This window comes from Pituophis catenifer, unplaced genomic scaffold, assembly GCF_029215685.1.
Source record: "Pituophis catenifer annectens isolate HBS135680 unplaced genomic scaffold, rPitCat1.0.hap2 SCAF_1, whole genome shotgun sequence".
Taxonomy (NCBI): domain Eukaryota; kingdom Metazoa; phylum Chordata; class Lepidosauria; order Squamata; family Colubridae; genus Pituophis; species Pituophis catenifer.
The window spans coordinates 203,674,979-203,694,233 of record NW_027256881.1 but is presented as its reverse complement, the minus strand read 5'-3'; the positions used below and the strand labels follow the sequence as shown (position 1 = coordinate 203,694,233).

Here is a 19,255-nt window from a genome sequence, read left to right as displayed (position 1 = left end):
ACCACATGATTCACTTAATAACTGTAGTGATTCACTTAGCAACCATGGCAAAAAAAGATTGCAAAATTTGGGCCTGGCTCACTTAACCACCCTGCTTAGCGACAGAAATTCTGATCAAGGACTACCCACATATAATTTATATATAATATAAAATTAATTAAAGCAATACAAAATAGAAATATAAAAATAAATGTACTGTTAGTATGTGTGTAGGTATGTATTCCAGAAGAAAGTACACATCAAGCACCTGAATTTTGGTCATGTGACTATGGAGATGCTATAACAGTTGTAAACACAAGGACTGGCTGTAAGTTACTTTTTTCAGTGTCGTTCTCTAAATGAATTATTGTAAATCAAGGACTACTTGTAATGGCAAACTCTTTGCTATGAGGACTCTAGTACATCAAGACAGCCATGTAATCATCCAGTGAGTTTTCTTTCCTTCCCTGCAAGCTCTGGAGCAAATAAATAATTTCAACAAAGCCTAGCCTCTGTGTCAGGGGGACCTCTTAAAGACACAAGAGCTGGTCTTCTATCAGGAACTTATTCTACTTCATATATTTGTTACTTCCTTCAGAAATATGAACCACTGCTAAAGCCCATTATTAGACCTCAGTTGGAAAGCTTTCTTTTATATGGAATTTTTGCTTACACAGCCAAGAAATGGAAAGGCTTATTATGGAATTCACCTGGAAAAACCACACAATCCAGGTGGCCCGGAAGGCCCAACAGAGACTCAATATCCTTAGGGTCTTGTATAAAAACAGGGTGGAACAACAGCTGATGACCTCCTTTTACCAGTTCACAATAGAAAACATCTTCACTTATTGCATCACGGTATGGCATGCCGGTTTGACAGCCGCGTATAGAAAAACATTACAGAGGGTGGTGAGCACAGCACAAAATATTGTATGCTGCCCCCTGATACCACTAGATGAGATCACTAGGGCTCACTGCCCTAGAAGAGTGAGGAAAATTATCAGGGACGACTCTCACCCTGGTCACCACTCCTTTACCTTCCTACCATCGGGAAGGAGATATAGAAGCAAAGCACAAACAGGCTGAAGAACAGTTTTTATCCATGGGCTGTCAGACTCCTGAATGCGAAATAACATCATAATTACATAGTACGGTGGACTTGCAGGGCCGGCACAATGTGTTACATGTCACACTGGTGCAATAGGACTGTGTGTTTTGTTAATATGATTTATTGGGTTAGGGATTGTCTTCACTGTGAACTGTGGGCCTGGTGGCTCAGCAGACTGATAGCATTGTGATTAACACCAGCTGTCTGCAATTACTGTAAGTTTGAATCTCACCAGGCTCAAGGTTGACTCAGCCTTCCATCCTTTCTAAGGTAGGTAAATTGAGGACCCAGACTGTGGGGGCAATAAGCTGACTTTGTATAAATATACAAAAGTATGAAGGCTATTGCTTAACGCATTGTAAGCCGCCCTGAGTCTCCGGAGAAGGGCGGCATATAAATCAAATTTAAAAAAACAACAACCCTGTGTTGTGTTGGGGGTGTTTGCACTGAGGGAGTTCAACCAATCTCATTGTACATATGTTGTGCGCTGACAAAGATTTGAAATTGAAATTGAAATTATGGTTATTCTTCTGAGGAAGAAAACTGAACACTCTCACTACAGTATGCTTAATAGTCCCTTTTTGTGATTATTTCATGGATGAAGAAAGTGAGTATCTTTTACATGAGTAGCAGCACTTATTTAAATTGTTCAGGTCCTTATTTATATAGAACAGCCCAAATCATGTATTCCAGTAGAGAGAAGTTTTCTGAGGATAGGCTTCAGGACAAATTCAAAAGTTTGGAAGAGTAAACCTCTGGTCCTGGTGACTGACCCAGATTGGATCTTGTTCAACTCCTGTGTATGACACTAAAATGAGAACCCAGTTCTATTTTGCATTAAGCTTTGTTTAATTTTTGTTCTGCAGAACTTCATTTAACCTCCATCTGCAGCACAAACCATGTTGTTAGATTTACTGGATTGATACGATTATGATAGGCCTCATTAGTACAGAGTGGGAGGCAAAAAGCATTTCCTTATTATTCCTGGAATGACTGACGTGCAATTGCTCCATTCTGTCATTCCTACTAGCTGACGCTAGACATTACTGAGGAATAAAACAGACAGAGCTAACAAGGGCAATCTGGATCTGAAAGAGATATGAAAATGATGCTATTTCCAAACTACCAGGCCTGGGCAGGTCTTCTCTCCTGTTTGATATTTATCAAAATTCTTGCCTCATCTGGCTATGTGCAGGGTGGATTGAGAAAATGGAAAGAGGTAATAGATAAACTGCTTTATGGGTTTCTTCTGTATTATGACATTTATTATTGCATTTAGTTTAATTCAGTATGTATGTTTCAGCCATTGGTCATAAACTTCAAAAATGGCATTTAGGCTTGTGTCTCCTAAACTCATAAAAACAAACTGGATAAATAATTATTTATTCCAAGCAAAGTGAGATATTGTGCAAAAAATAAAGGATACACAGTAATTTCCTTTACTCTATTAAAAATTATAAAGCACCGAATCAATTCTGAATGAACCCATTTGTTTGAAACACTGAGTTTATTTAAATTATAATTGATAATGTTTTTTTCTAACAAGAGCAGCAAATGAATCTGATAGAACTGTATTTTTTACAATTTAAGCCAATACAACCAGACACCTAATATCTATTAGGGAGAGCGTTCTCTGTGGGAGCGCCAACCCTCTGGAATGGGCGGCCCACCGGCCTCAGGATAGTCCCGGACCTCCTCTCCTTCTGCCACAAATTGAAGACGTGGCTTTTCCATCAAATGGGCTGAATCTGTAGGGGTGACTTCAAACAATTTTAAATAATTTTTAATTGATTTTAATTTAATTTTAAATTGATTTTAATCTGTTTATGTAATTTTTTGTTTTGTTTTGTAAGCCGCCCTGAGTCCTACCGGAGAAGGGCGGCATATAAATTACATAAATAAATAAATAAATATTGGACAAATTAAAGGATATTTGCTCATAATTTTAAAGTTGAGCAATACATGACAGTAGGTAATTAAAATTGTATTTTTTTTTTGTAGAAACACTTCCAGAAATAAATTCTTCAGCTGTCTGTGACTGTATTCTTCCTCCATTTATTGTAACCATCATAGGCGTTTCTAAAAAATTTCTGAACCACAACTTAATGGTGTTTTAGTTGCTGCTTATAATATGGAATCAATGTGTCATCCAGAGTTAAACAATCCAGTCTTTTGATTTAAAGAGATGAAGTGCCATCATCCTTTGTAATTTCATTAAGACTCATTAGGAACAAAAGCTTTAAACAAATCATTTAATTTGGCAGAAGTTTTCTGAGACACCCTTGTGAATTTAACACAAAGCCAAGCTTTCTTATTTTACATGAAAATGTATTATCACGTTGATGCCATGAAGAATTTTGATTGGAAATCATTAGCATCTTTGCACTGACATACAAAAATGAATATCAAATGAATTCACTCTAATTTAAAAATCAGAATTAACAGATGCTGCCCAGTACAATAATTATCTAGGTATCCTCTCGCTTGTTTCCAGGTACACTGAAGTAACAATAAGAGCTTGCTGAAAATGCAAACACAGAAAGTTTAACCTGTTTGCTAAGAAAAAGTTAGATATAAGACATCATTGAAATTAAACTGAGTATTAAACATTTATTTCTTCCCACTTTCAGAGTCATATCATAAATATAGATGAATTAAACATGCAAGCCAACAACAATAAATTCTAAGAAAAATTTCAATTGAACTCAGTATAGAATTTAATTCCAAGGAGCTGTGTATACATTCTAATAGATCTCTAATGTTCCACAGATTGGCCTGTTTTTTTTAAAAAAAACAGGCTGCAAAACAGTTTTCTTGCATTGTACAGTACTTCTTCTCTGTTCTCTTCTTTTAGTTCCTATGTTAAGGACCCCTGGGGGAGAAAGGAAGACAAGGCAAGAGCTGCCTCTACTCCAAAAGAGATCAGAAGAGACTGAACCCTGCCCAAAGACGAGCAATCAAAATTATTGTTTTACAAATCAATGTTTTGCTTACAGAATTATGATTTACCAATGATTTGCCAGAAAAAAATAGTTACACTAGCTTTCTCCTTCCTTCCTTTTCCTCCCTCCCTCCCTCCCTCCCATCCAACAAGATGCCAATTAAAAATCAGTATTATACAAAAGAAGACAGCTCTCATGATGTTGATAGACACCTGCTGCTACTGCACAAAGCATCTGTATTCATATTTTTGAAGTAATCAGAGTCTGGAGTTGTACAAAAGGGTTAGTACATTCCATACACTTTCAAGAAGGTGGAAAATAATTAACAAAAGAAATTAGTTGCATTTTTTTCCATAGGCAGGAAACAAATTAATGTATTACCATAACCAAATTAAGATTAACACCAAGAGAGATGGGAGATGCATCATTGACATAATAGGTAGGAAATAGAAAGGATAGGGACAGGTAAAAATACATGTTGGTAGCAGGTGAACTGAACTGAATGCAAGATAAATATTTGGGTGAGAACCTAATATACACCTTTCACTCAACTTTGCCATCATGCTTCTCTAGATTTTACATCCAGGAATAGTAATGCAAGAGATTCTTATGGTTCCACCAGGTCCTAATAAATTTATTGTTTATCGCTCTTATTTAATAACCAAGTACTTAAGGTCTCCCACATTATATTTAAGACACTTAAGAGACATATCCTTTTCTCACAGTTTCTCTTTTTATGCATCAGTTTTTCTTATTATGATTGTCTTTTTTCTTCATTACTTAAATTTTAAACTCATTACTTCAAGAGCCTCAACATGTTCATGAAGGTTTATAAGTGATGGAATGTATTTGTGTTATTTATTATAAAATTGAGTAAAACCTCGGCCTCTTGAAACAAGGAAGCGTTGCCATTCTTAACATTGTGTAATGTTTTCTCATTCCTGTTCTGTCCACATGTCAGCATTGTGAAATTTTCAGCATGGTGATACGGAATGCTCAATGAAGCATATCAGCATCACGCTGTTTGAAACTAACAATGAAGCAAACATCAGAGAAACCTGAATATAAGGGACGCTGCCTACAGACACCACTTCCCTTTTCTTTTTCTTTATGCTTCACAAAACCAGATACCATTCTTTAATATCTTTGTAATTGATTCTCATTTGAGTAGAAATTCAACAAAGCTCCATTACCTGTTCAATGTTTTATCGGAATTGGTCAACTTCGTTCCAGATGGGAATGTCAAGGTTCTGACTGACGAACCCAACCAAAGCAAGCACCATCGAGACGATCCAATCTCTTCATGCAAAACTTTATTGAGTACTTCACTTCAGCACGATTGAAGGCAAAACAAGATCTAGATCTTTCCTGCACCAAGCCCCATAGTTAAAGTTTACCTTCTTACACACACACACACACACCAATTAACTCAGATCACATTGTTTAATACATTCTCCAGATATTGTTGTGGGAAAGTCCCTCTGGCTTTTGTAAACACCTGCTGAAGTGTCCTTGGTTCTCATGCAGACATCTTGATGCCTGGGCCATATCCTATCTCCAGCTCCCTCCCCCCATAGTTCGTTGGTAAGCTGAGGAACGATAATAATGGCAACAGCAAAGTGTCTTTGAAGCTTGACAGAGAACTTCCAGATACTGCACTAGCAAAATGAGTGAGATTCCTCTTGCCTTTTTATTATTATTATTATTAAGCTTGTTCCATCTTTTAAAGTACTCATGTTTCCTAAACTTTACAAATCCTAGCAGCTAAAAACTATCTGCCAGGCAAATGTACAGAATCTGATAAAAGTACAATGGCTTGTCTATAAGGGCCTGTGATATGGGACTAATTGTATATTAGTATACTAGTATCTTGTAAAACTGCAGAGAAACCTAGAAGAAATAAGGGAGAAAATGCTGCTGCTGTGAAAAAAGTACTACCATGTTTTCCCGAAAATAAGACCCTGTCTTATATTTTTTTTGAACCCTGAAATAAGCGCTTGGCCTTATTGCTATGCGCTCAAAAGCCCATTTAGGCTTATTATCAGGGGATGATTTGTTTGGGGGGAAATTGTATATATTTTCTGTATATTGTCCCAAAGTATTTTAGGAGTTTAACATATACTATTGTAGCTTTAAAAAAAAAAAAAAACAGATATGCCCTAATTTATCTCTGCAGTAGTAGGATCATAGTTAGTACTGTGCTTTATCACGTTAAAACGTTGGCCTCTTTGGTGATGATGGTGGTTTTGTTTTTTTTAAAAAAAAAATTTCTAAGCGCTTTCTACAGGCTATTAATCATAATTCATTTTTCAATTCTGGAAATGTAAGCAGAAGATAAAATGACTCTTTTGGGCCTTTTCATTTCTTGGGCATTAGGTTAGTAAGAACCAGAATGCTGAATTGGATAGGCCTTTAATCTGATCTAGGACTACTTTTTTTTAATATTATATGACAAATAGTCATGGAGGAAAGAATAAATAACCACTGTATTTTATAGAGATGATCTTTTATTCTGTGTGTTCTTTCTGTGAACTGAAAAGAACAATTTGCTTCAAATGTCATTCATTCGCCCAGCCATTTTTCAATTAGCAATAGTGATAAAAAACCCAAAACCCTGTAGCTTTGTTATTCCAGTGTTTTCCTGATTAAAGGGCAGTATACTCTAACCCATGTTAAAAGCAAGAAACTCCTGGATTAAACAATCCTAAATGTCTAGGGAGGGGGTTAATTGCAGCAGTTAGTACTAATATAAATTAAGTGGTCCCTTATTAGTTGTGAGGTTCTGGAAGATTCTCTTAACATTATTTGTTATTGTTCCTTTCTTTTCTCTCATGATACAATCATATAGAATAATGTCTTTTTCTCCTATTGTTGAATATTGGTATTGTTTGTTCTGTAAATAAAATACATAATAGAATAACAGAATTGGAAGGGATCTTGGAGGTCCTCTAGTCCAACCCCCTGCTCAAGCAGGAAACTATACCATTTCAAATAAATGGATGTCCAGTCTCTTCTTAAAAACTTCCAGTTTGGAGCACCCACAACTAGCTTGGTTCTCTCCTTGTTTAGTTTCCATCCATTGTTTCTTATCCTGCCTTCAGGTGCTTTGGAGAATAGGCTGACCCCCTTTTTTTATGGCAGCCCCTTGGATATTGCAACACTGCTATCATGTCACCCCTAGTCCTTCTTTTCATTAAACTAGACATACCTAATTCCTGCAACCATTCTTCATGTGTTTTAGCCTCCTGTCCCCTAATCATCTTTGTTGCTCTTCTCTGTACTTTTTCTAGAGTCTCAACATCTTTTTAAAATTTTGGCAACAGATTTGTTCATATGATGATGGTGAAACACTTTAAGAAATGAGGGAGAAAGGAAGAAAAAAGCAGTTCTGATACCGCTTCAAAATAATAAATCACAAAATGATCCACTTTTTTTTATTCTTCACAGCTCTTGCAACACAGAGTAATATGCAACAGAAAACCCATCACCATTATTATTAATTTTTATTGTTTCTGATGAACTCAGTCTTAGTATAACAAGATCTTGGCTGCAGAGTTACATGCCAAGGGATTTCAAGAACTACTGATATTTCAGACATTTAATTGAAAGGCGTGACATATTTATTGAATTTCAAGAAATATCACACAGATGGTTTAGTTCTGGAAACAACCCAGCATCTGTTTGAGATTTTGTACTGGACATTCCAAATTGCGTTATCAAATGGCTATACCAAAGATTTTCTTGAAAACCAATAGGCATCAGTTTCATATACTGGATAATTGATTTTTTTTTTTCATTTCATGGTAAGTGAATAGGACCTATAATGTGGAAGTTTCTGGAAGCATATTCAAAAGAAAAATCAGGCATTTTAGGTGCATGTTTATAACATTTTCACAAAATATTTTCATATCAAATTCTAGCATTTGTTACACACACACATTTGTTACAGGTTAGCCAAGTGGTTATTTTTGAAAACCAAATGCAAAGTATTTTTTTTTCTGGCCTTCAATATTAAATACTTCCTGCAATCAAATAATTACTACCTTCCTAAGTAGATTAGATAATTGATTCTCTTTCACTTCTGTTTATAAATCTATGTCAGCATTTGAAGGTCTTAGAACTGCAAATACTATAGCATATTATTTATAGATTTTGGGTTAAATGAACCTGGAATATCTTATGTAGATAGTCTGCTGGCATCACCCAATATATTTTAAGTGCCGTCTTACCAGAAACCAGATAGAAAAGTGCAGGCCAGCTAGCTCTTCTGGATCTACCCAATTGCATCAATTAGACCACCTGATAGGATTGAGCTTTGTGGACCATAGTTTCATGGAAGTTCCTGTCTTTCCTGCTTGTTTTTGTCCAGAAGATGCTGGTAGGAGAATGCTTGTTTGCTATTAATTTATTGTGCACCAAATTATTCTGTGCGGTCATTCACATTACTCAATACCTATGAAACTGCTGGGGGGAGGGAGCAGTTTTGAAACTTTGGTATGAAGTGCGATCAGTATGCTGATGGCACCCAGCCTATTAGTCTTTCCTGTCCATGCCTGAATGCTGCTGAAATTTGATAGTGTACAGGATGAGGTGAAATTAAATCCAGGTTCTGTGGTAAGTGGAAAAGAATTTAGCCTGATTTGATGAGAGTGTACTCTTCTTGAAAGATATCTGGTTTCTGAAAAATGTACCTTGATAATCACTATAAGAACTGGGTGTTCTGGCAAGGATATATTGTGGAATCAAATATATGTACAAAGTACCCCTGCTTTGTGGGATGCCAAGGGCTTGATTCTCCCCAATCCTATTTAACATCTACGTGAAACTATTGGGTGAGATTATCTATCAGCAAAACTCAAGTATCATTGATAATGACCTATGGCCTATTATTTGCTCTTTATATGTACATTGTGAGTTTATGAACTGGAGATAAATTCCTTCTGTGTTCAATCACACTTGACCAATAAAGAGTTCTGTTCTGTTCTGTTCTGTTCTGTTCTGTTCTGTTCTATTCTATTCTATTCTATTCTATTCTATTCTATTCTATTCTATTCTATTCTATTCTATTCTATTCTATTCTATTCTATTCTATTCTATTCTTTCACTGGAATACTTCCAAGAGATACTATTTGCCTGCAAACAAGAACTTATGGGACTACAGAGTAGACAAAATAATAGAAAATGAATAAGCTAAAGTACTCTGGGATTTTATAATTCAAACAGATAAGTACCTGTCACCTAATACCCCAGAATTAACTGGCAAATTAGACAGAAAGAACTGGAGAAAATCACAAAGACCTGCATATAAAAGTACAACAATCTTGGCAAAAGAAAGCAAGGATAATATCAATAGTAACAGAAGCCTTGGGTGCAATCCCAAAAATCTGATGCACCATTTAAATGCCATTGGCATTGACAACACCAGTCAATTGCAAAAGGCAGCTTTACTTGGAACTGTTGACATCGTGACAATACTTCTAACACTATCACACTACATCTGCATATCCCAGGTCCTTAGGATAAAGGGCCACCTTGATAGGTGGATAAAAATGCCAAATCAGTCTAGCTGAATGTGCAACCAACCATAATTTTAAAATTTATATGCTACCCAACTCCTAGTGATTCCGGGATAGCAAATCATACATATTCGATTGATGAATTAGTTGTACAATTAAAGTTAGTGAAGTGTGACCATCAATTGGTCAAACTGGGCCATAGTAGTTATCCTTATCTACAGAGCATCTTGAATGTTGCAATATTTTCTAAGCGCATATTAAAACTATCCAGAATGTGTAGTAAATACAAAATGAAAATAAAATCTGTTAACATATCATGGAATTACAAGATGCCTGTATTAAAGTATCTGAACTGGCTGTCAGTGGCATACTGAACATAATGTAAGACGTAAATATTAACTTTTAAAGACTACATGGCTTATAGCCTAAGAGATTAGCCTGTCCAGCTGTTAAGATTTCCAAAAAAGGTCTTTTTGAAGATAATCCCTACTGTCAGAGACGCATATTTCTAGAATACTGGAGTATGCCATCTGTATTGCTATGGAATTAAAATACCCAGGAGTTGTATGTACCCCTTCCTAAGCAATATGAAAATTTATAAAGATGAAAATTAAAAAAAAAAAAAGTTGCCGTGACTATTTGCTTGCATAGAAAGATAGGGTGAAAATAAAATTGAAACATTCAAATGTAAAACAAACAATATAAGACAATGAAATGTTGCAAAGCATTTTTATTGAACACAGCAACAGTCCTTTTTTTAAAAGAGTACTTTAGGTATGTAGGGGTAAATCAGCTTGCATACAGTATCATTAATGGTACAGATCTGATTTAAAAGTATTTTCAGTTGGTAACATAAGAAAAAAATAGAGGAAAAGATGTCATTTTGTAATGCAAATAAGGACAAGGTAAAAACAAAGTTAATTATAAAATATAAAAGTACCAGTTTTCACTGAATTCTAAAAACCCCAAAATTGTGCATAAAGAAAATAAACACTATAGTACATGCTAAGGAGATTAAAGATCTATATGTGCACAAAATGCTCTTCTGTTTTAACCATTTCCTTAAAAGCTAGACTAGCTCAGCTAAGAACATAAATTCAGCCTTCATTACACATACATATATACAGTAAAATTGCTTCTCCATGAAAATATTAAATTATGTATTTCAGTAGATTATATTTGATGCCCATCATTACTGTATTATCATTACTCTTTGGCATTTTAGCATTGTCTGAGTTGATTTCATAGTTCATCCTTGTAATTCTAATGTTATATTTTCCCAACCAAACACATTTCAAAGTCACAAGAATGGAAGACATAATGTAGCCCCTATCATAGTGTAAGCCTATAAATATCCATTCAAAAGAAAATATGTCCGAGTTCACTAGGATTTCCTTCCAGTCACTGCATCCTAAAGAACTTATTCTATTTTTTTAAAAAACAATGTCAGTTACTACCATGAAAGTTCCCTTAAAAATGTGCTCTGCGAAAGCTTTCTTCCCCTTCTCCCCTGATGCAGACCTGCAGACCTAACTCTTAGCACACTAAAAGCACGGAAATTTAATTTCATGTGACAATCTACTCCAGTGTTTTCTTTTGCCATCTGGCAAGTTCAATTATGCTCTGTGAGTTGCAAATGTATGTCTGCCACATACAGTATTTTTCTCCATACAACTAAAGGGCTTTGGGGGAAGCAAATGAGAATCGGGGGAAAAAATTAAACAAATATTTTGAAAAAACAGGGTGAGGGAGATAGGAATCTTTAGTACTGTTTTTGTTTGTTTATAACAATAGCTTTATAAATTTCAGAGTTAGTTAGGTTTTTTTTTTTTTAATTTCTAATGCATCATTGCAAAGCTACAAACTAAGAGCTGAACTGGCCTAGTGAATGTTTTATTTTATCTCTTCAAAAAGTTGTGGAAGGAGAAAAAGGAAAAAGGAGGACAGGTTGGCTTCTCCTTGGTCCAGAATCTGGAAAACACTTTTAATGGACAATAATAGGATTTGATTTATAAAACTGAAATAGGCATAATAAATGGACATGTTCCTGGGTACCAGCTTCAATGGTAAATAAGAACAAACACAAATGAATAACAGAATTGGAGGACTTTGGAGGGCTTTTAATCCAGCCCCCTGTTCAGGCAGTAATCCCTAAACCATTCCACACAAATTTCTTCTTAAAAACCTCCGGTGTTGGAGCACCCACAATGTCTGGAAGCAAGCTATTCCAGTGATTATTTGTTCCAGTGGTGAAATGTAAAATTTGTTACTACTGGTTCTGTGGGCGTAGCTTGGTGGTGGTGGTGGGGTTTAATGTGACTGGGTGGGCGTGGCCAACTTTTTTTTTTTTACTTTTAAAACCAGTTTTTCTACAACCTTAAGAGGTTGCAGAAAAAATGTTTTTAAAAGCCTCTGAAGATCCCAGCTGAGCCGTGCGATCATCAGAGGCTTTTTTTTTTAACTTTTAAAAGCATTTTTTCATCGAAGAGGTTGTAGAAAAAATGCTTTTAAAAGTAAAAAAAGAAGCCTCTGATGATCGTGTGGCTCAGCTGGGCATGGGGAGGGGGGGGGGCGCAGGGATTTTTGCTACCGGTTCTCCGAACCACCCGCCACCATCGCTACCGGATCGGGCGATCCAGTCCGAACCGGGAGCATTTCACCCCTGATTTGTTCCATCAGGAAATTCTTCCTTAGTTCTAGGTTGAATCTCTCTTTGATTAGTTTCTATCCATTGCTTCTTGTCCTATCTTCAGGTGGGTTTTACTGAGTATTATTGCAGATCTTGTTCCATTAAAAAAAAGGGGGGGGACTATCTTAAATTTGGAGGGAGTGAAATGCTTAAGTGTAACCATATGATGTAATCAGTTCATGAAATTATTTTTGTTTACAAAGATGGGCACCCATTTGCAGCAGCATTAGTTATATTAAATGAATGAGGTTGCATTAAAGAACATCATTCCTCTCCAGGCAGGAAATGAGAATGCTTTCTTCGGCAACAGGAACTTCAGAGTGAGCTTCTGTAAGGCAGGCATTTCTGAAGCACATGATGGCTCCAGGTACCCGACTGAGCCTTGGTGAACACCACAAACACGTCACTATAGCACTAACAGCTATCAGCAATGCAGATAATATCACCAGGATGAATATCCTATGATATGATACTTGAAAAAGAGAGCGAGAAAGAAAAAACTTGATAGTAACAATTTTAGTTTCATGTTTAGAAATTAAAATATGGGAAAGTGATATCACATACCTTTCACTGGTGGTACTGCAGTCTCATGATAATCTGAAAAACAATGCGTAATTAACTACTTCATAGGTTAGAGATAAGGGCAATGTAGCTAGGAGTAAGCACTGTGGTTGCACAGGTCCATAGAACCTGTCGGGCAGCTGATTTAATTATTTTTAAAAGGTATTTTATTTAAAAAAAGCTGGTACATGAAATAAAAGTGTAAGTGCATTTCTAGATTGTATCTAGATCCTTGACAGGCATTTAACTATTGGTTAAATTTAATTGATTTTAATTGGGTTGTTTTAAATTGCGGCCAAAATATTTAATTATTTTTAAACTGTTTTTAAATTTTGTATGTTCTGTTTTATTTTGGCTGTTCACCGCCCTGAGTCCTGCTGGAGAAGGGCGGTATACAAATTAAAACAAATAAATAAAAATAAATTTTGAGACATCACAAATGGTAGTTTTGCTTAGAACTGCATCTTCCAGCCCAGAAAAAAATGTCAAAAGAGGGAATCATACAAAACATCATGTTGAATTATATGAGACAAGTCAAGAAGCATCCAGAGTTTATCCACTGATAAATAACCATTTCTTTTCTGCACACCACCACAACGAGCAAATCCCATCCCCAACTCCCATTAGCAGTTATTGTATATTTCTCCAAAACTTCAAAATGTGCCTATCAGCCTCAAAAGATTGACTGCCTTAGATTTAATAATTATATTAAAATGTTCCCCTTGCGCTAAATTTATCTCCTCAGAAAATATGAACGTTAAACAGCTTTGGTTAGGTAATACCCACAACAGTTTACTTGAACAAATCATCAAGTTTAAGGATTTTTTTCTGCTGATTTTATTCAGTATATAGAGTTATATGAGTGTAAACATTAATTATAGCTTTTCCTCTTGTGAGTGTATTATTTAGAATAAAAATAGTTAACACTAATTTTGGCCAAATTTGCAAAAGTAATGGGTTTGAGAGGGAATCTCCTAGGAGTAAGATAGCAGTTTTTTGTTCAATTATTAGCTGACTCATGCAGTTTATTTTTTTAATTTAGTGAAATGGCACAGGAAAATCCCTGTCCAATTCATGCTCTCAATTGTAGAATGAGGCATATCCCATCTACAGCATTTCCCCCCGTAAGGTATACTGTATATGTCCAAATGATAAACATCAGCCTCACTGAATTTTCATTAGTTGTAGTTCAGATCTTTGCAAAGCTTACGCCACTCATATCTTTTTTTAGAAATACAAATTCCTTAAGAGGTCCCAAAAGTTTTAACCACTCTGGGATTGGTGGCTGCAAATAGTTTGCTTTTGGCCCAGCTAGATTCATGTTTGCACAAAGTGGGGCTTATGGGTTTTCTACCCTTTAACTAGAATGTAAAAAGAAAAATTGTAGTTACATATCCTTTAAACATAAGTTCATACCTGTGTTGGTTTTACATACAAATCCTTTTTTCTCATGACAGGGTACTAACTTCCAGATGCCATCTGCAGTTGTCAAGACAATGCAGTTGTTTCCTGTCCATTGACCCACCTCAGTCTCCTCAGTGCCCCAGTTTGAATACTGAACTGGAGAGCCATCAAACCATATTAGCGTAGCATCTAAGGGCAACATTAGTGACATCATTAAAAAGTTGGGAGACTCCAGAATCCATGCACAAGACCTCACAATTCCATTTATTATATCTTCCCACCCCTGGTATTTTCTTATATCAAATTTACACCCCTGTATGGATTTGAGGGGAGATATCTCTGAACAAACTACTACATTTGCATCATAATTTATTCAAGAATTAAACAGTCCTGCGGCTTTGGAAATTAGAGGAGTGTCCTTCTAGTTTTAGTTATCTTCAAGGAAGATCGTGCATCATAATTGCAAGCTACTTCTCGTCATAGTATTATCTAGAAGTAGCCATTAAATGTTTATGAAAATGCAATTTACCATACTTGGGCTGCCCATCTATGTTCTCTTTTTACGACATGAAATTATAGATATTTTGCAAGCTACTCAAGAGTGTTTTGGAGGAAGTAGATTGCAAAGTAAACAATGAAAAACGAATGCACTCATTTTAGGTTCAAATTAATTTTTACTTCAGAGGTATATGCTATTCCTTCAAAATACTTCTGTGTGTCATCTCTTAAACCTTTATGCAGAATGAAACAGCCTGTAAATATCTAAATGGATTTCTAAGTATGCATCTTCCTGTCTTTTTATTAAATAACTTAAAAAAAAAACTCAGAGCTCCTTTGTGAACCAGATGAGTTTGACAAATATTTTCACTGCATGTTTAAACATGGGATATACAGACAAAGAATGTTGGTCCTAACAAAGGTGCTAAGAGAGCCAGTGTGGGATAATGGTTAAAGCACAGGGCTAAAAGTAGAAAGAACCAAGTGCTAGTAAGCTAAGAGAATGATAGTTCACTCTCTCTCTCTCAGCCCAAGATACTTAGCAGAGTTGTAAAGATGTAATGTGGGGGAATTAAGAGGATGGAACATTCTGCACATCCCCTTGAGTTCCTGTATAAAAGATGCAATATAAATTTAATAAAGTATGGAGACTAGTTTATTGCACACATGCTTCCAAACTTCATTAGAAGTGAAGGCATGTCAAAGTTCAAGAGGAGAGAATAAAACAAGTAGAGATGGCTAAATAAAACTAGCTTCTTTTCCACAGAATAATATGAAAGTGGTGATAGCAATAGCACTTAAGACTTATATACCGCTTCATAGCCCTCTCTAAAGTCATCTCTCTAAGATGCCCTCTCTAAGTCATCGCGGTCGATGACTGCGGTTTCTGGCCCTTCCCAGCTTTCGTGAGAGGGCAGCTGGTGTCAACATCTGGCCTCGAAGCGGCTTAAGACTCCATCCACTGCTGTGAGAGAGCAGTGGAGTTTATTGACTTGGAATTGATTGAATATCTCTTTCCAGATTTTGGACTATCTTGATTACCCCCAGGCCGTGGATTTCCCCCTGATTAATTAATTAATTGATTGATTGATTAGATGTATTCGCTAACAGAACTTCTTGTTCTGCGAGACTCCCCCCTCTCGCAGGTGTGGCCTTCTACTTTATCAAGGGCCTACCTTTATGACAGACGTTGGCACCCTGAGAGGTGGCATGTCGCAAAAAGGGGATTGAGGGGTTTTTAAAGGAAACTTTTTGATAGATTTTTAAGGGATTTTAAGGGGCGGGAGGGTTGTGTGGGTTTGGGGGTTAACCCGTGGGGGGAGGGGTCCGGCCCAGCTGTCAGTGGGGCCACAGAGGGTGCGGATTCCAGGGGTAAGGGGGACATTAGAGTCCATTCTGTTGAGGGCTTTTCCATCAATGCATTGAGTGGGAGGGGCAGATCATGTGGTGGGGGCACGCACTCGCTATCTTCGAGCGGTGGCGCGCCCCGGTCCCCATAGCCCTTCTCGCACCCCAGACTGTTCAGACTCTCAGGGCCCGAGCCTTCGGCTGCTGTTGTGCAATGCCAGGTCCGTGGTAAATAAAGCCCACCTCATTTGTGATCTTATTCAGGAGGGGGAAGCGGACCTGGCAGGTATCACGGAGATCTGGTTGGGCCAGGAGGGGGGAGTTCCCCTTGTAGATATGTGCCCATCAGGCTTCCATGCATTCCATCAGCCGAGAGCTCAGGGCAGGGGCGGGGGCGTGGCAGTTATTATAAAGGAAGGTCTTGATCCAAGGGAGACCACTGTTCCACAGATAGCCGGATGTGAGTCCCTTTTTGTGAAGTGGGGCCGTGGAGTACAGATGGGCTTGTTGATCACGTACCTGGCAACAGCCCTGCCCGAGCTGCTCAACGTCATAGCCGAGGTAGCGGTTGATACCCTCAGACTTTTAGTCATGGGGGATTTCAACCTGCCATCTATCGGTGAAATGTCTGAGGTGGCTCGAGAGTTCATGGCTTCCATGACGGCCATGGACCTTACTCAGTTAATTTATGACCCTACTCACATGGGTGGACACACTCTGGACTTAGTTTTTGTCTCTGGTCAGTGGTCGAGTGGCCTTGATACAGGGGATATAGTCATCGAACCCTTGTCATGGTCTGACCACTCGCTCCTTTGACTGGACTTTCTAACCGCTGCACCTCGCTGCAGGGAGGCGGGACCGACCAGGTGGTTCCGCCCCAGGCGCCTGATGGATCCTGATAGGTTCCAGATGGAGCTTGGGCCATTTCCTGAGACTCTGGCTCATGACTCGGCTGAAGACCTGGTGGCCGCCTGGGATAGTGTGGCCGCCGGGGCTTTGGACTGCGTTGTGCCTTTGCGGCCTCTGACCCGGCACCGAACTCACCTAGCTCCTTGGTTCTCCGAGGAGCTGAGGGAGATGAAGCGCCAGAAAAGACGCCTGGAGAGTAGTTGGAGGACCAGCCGCTCCAAATCCGACCAAACACTGGTTAGGTCTCATATTAAGACTTACCTAGTGGCGATAAAAGCAGCGAAATCTAGCTATTTTGCCGCTCTTATCGCATCATCAGATAATCGCCCAGCCGCCCTGTTTAGGGTGACCCGCTCCCTCCTCCATCTGGAAGTGCGGGATGATCCCTTGCAGGGTCGAGCTGAGGATTTTGTGCAGTATCTGTATGACAAGATCGCTCAGATTCGGGAAGGCCTGGCCTCTGACTGGGTAAGTCCGGACGGGATGACTGAGGCAGGTCTTGAGAGTGTTATCTGGGAGGAGTTTGATCCTGTGGCTCCCAAGGATGTGGACAGGATCCTGGGATGGCTGAACGCGACCACATGTTTATTGGACCCGTGCCCCTCCTGGTTGGTACTGGCTTCCCAGGAAGTTACACGAGGCTGGCTCCAGAGGATTGTTAATGCTTCTCTGAGTGAGAGGGTCCTGCTGGCCCCTTTGAAAGAAGCGGTGGTGAGGCCCCTCCTCAAGAAGCCCTCTCTGGATCCGGCTATTTTGGCTAACTATCGTCCAGTCTCCAACCTTCGCTTCGTTGCGAAGGTTGTTGAGAGTGTGGTGGCATGGCGGCTTCCCCAGTACCTGGATGAAGCTGTCTATCTAGACCTGCTCCAGTCCGGCTTCCGGCCTGGGCACAGCACGGAAACGGCATTGATCGTGTTGGTGGATGATCTCTGGAGGGCTCGGGATAGGGGTTGTTCCTCTATCCTGGTCCTGTTAGATCTCTCAGCGGCTTTTGATACCATCGACCATGGTATCATGTTGCACCAGTTGAAGGGGCTAGGGGTGGGGGGCACCGTTCTGCGGTGGTTCTCGTCCTACCTCTCTGACCGGTCGCAATCTGTGTTGACAGGGGGGCAGCGGTCGACCCCAAGGCGCCTTGTTTGTGGGGTGCCACAAGAGTCGGTCCTCTCGCCCATTCTGTTCAACATTTATGTAAAGCCGCTGGGTGAGATCATCTGTGGGTTTGGGGTGGAGTTCCATCAGTACGCTGACGACACTCAGCTGTACATCTCCATCCCAGGCCACCCCAATGATGCCCTTGAAGCGATGTCCCAGTGCCTGGAGGCCGTGCGGGCCTGAATGGGGAGAAACAGGCTCCGACTCAACCCTTCCAAGACCGAGTGGCTGTGGCTTCCGGTGTCCCGATATAGCCAGCTGGCGCCATCGCTGGCTATTGGGGGCGAATCACTGGCCCCCACGGAGAGGGCTCGCAACTTAGGCGTCCTCCTGGATGCACGGCTGTCTTTAGAAGAGCATATGACGGCCGTGGCCACGGGGGCTTTTTATCAGGTTCGCCTGATACGCCAGTTGCGTCCCTTTCTGGATCGGGACTCTCTACGCACGGTCACTCAAGCACTCGTCACTTCCCGCCTGGACTACTGCAATGCTGTCTACATGGGGCTCCCCTTGGGGGGCACCCAGAGGCTGCAGTTGGTCCAGAATGCGGCCGCGCGGGGGATTATGGGAGCGACAGGGTGCTCACATATAACACCTCTCCTGCGCGAGCTGCACTGGCTTCCTGTGGTCTTCCAGGTGCGCTTCAAGGTGTTGGTGACCACCTTTAAAGCGCTCCATGGCTTAGGGTCGGGGTATTTGTGAGACCGCCTTCTGCCACCAATAGCCTCCCACCGACCGGTTCGCTTGCACAGAGAGGGCCTCCTCAGGGTGCCGTTGGCCAGACAGTGCCGGCTGGCGACCCTCAGGGGGAGAGCCTTCTCTGTGGCAGCACTTGCCCTCTGGAATGACCTGCCCCCTGATATACACACAATATCAGACCTCCAGACTTTTCGTCAGGTCCTGAAAACACACTTATTCCATCTAGCCGGGCTGGTTTGATCCCATCATCTCAGTTTTTAATTGAATTCGGTTTTAATTGGGTTGTTTTAAACTTGGGCCAAAATTATTTAATTGTTTTTTAAATTTTATATGCTATGTTTTATCTTGGCTGTACACCGCCCTGAATCCCGCAGGAGAAGGGCGGTATAGAAATAAAATAAAGTAAAATAAAATAAATAAATAAATAAATGGTTTACCGAGTCAGCAT

At 39.4% G+C, this 19,255-nt stretch overlaps 1 protein-coding gene across 1 annotated transcript in view; it reads right to left on the bottom strand.

Moving 5' to 3' along the window:
* Positions 1 to 12,488: 12,488 nt before the first annotated feature.
* Positions 12,489 to 19,255, bottom strand: part of PLA2R1 (phospholipase A2 receptor 1) — a 69,846-nt gene continuing 63,079 nt past the window's right edge. Inside the window, exons 28-30 of the mRNA XM_070956985.1 lie at positions 14,212 to 14,388; positions 12,799 to 12,831; positions 12,489 to 12,706 (exon numbers count right to left, since the gene is read on the bottom strand). Of these exons, the coding sequence (XP_070813086.1) occupies positions 12,489 to 12,706; positions 12,799 to 12,831; positions 14,212 to 14,388 (428 nt within the window). The remainder of the gene's footprint in view (positions 12,707 to 12,798; positions 12,832 to 14,211; positions 14,389 to 19,255) is intronic.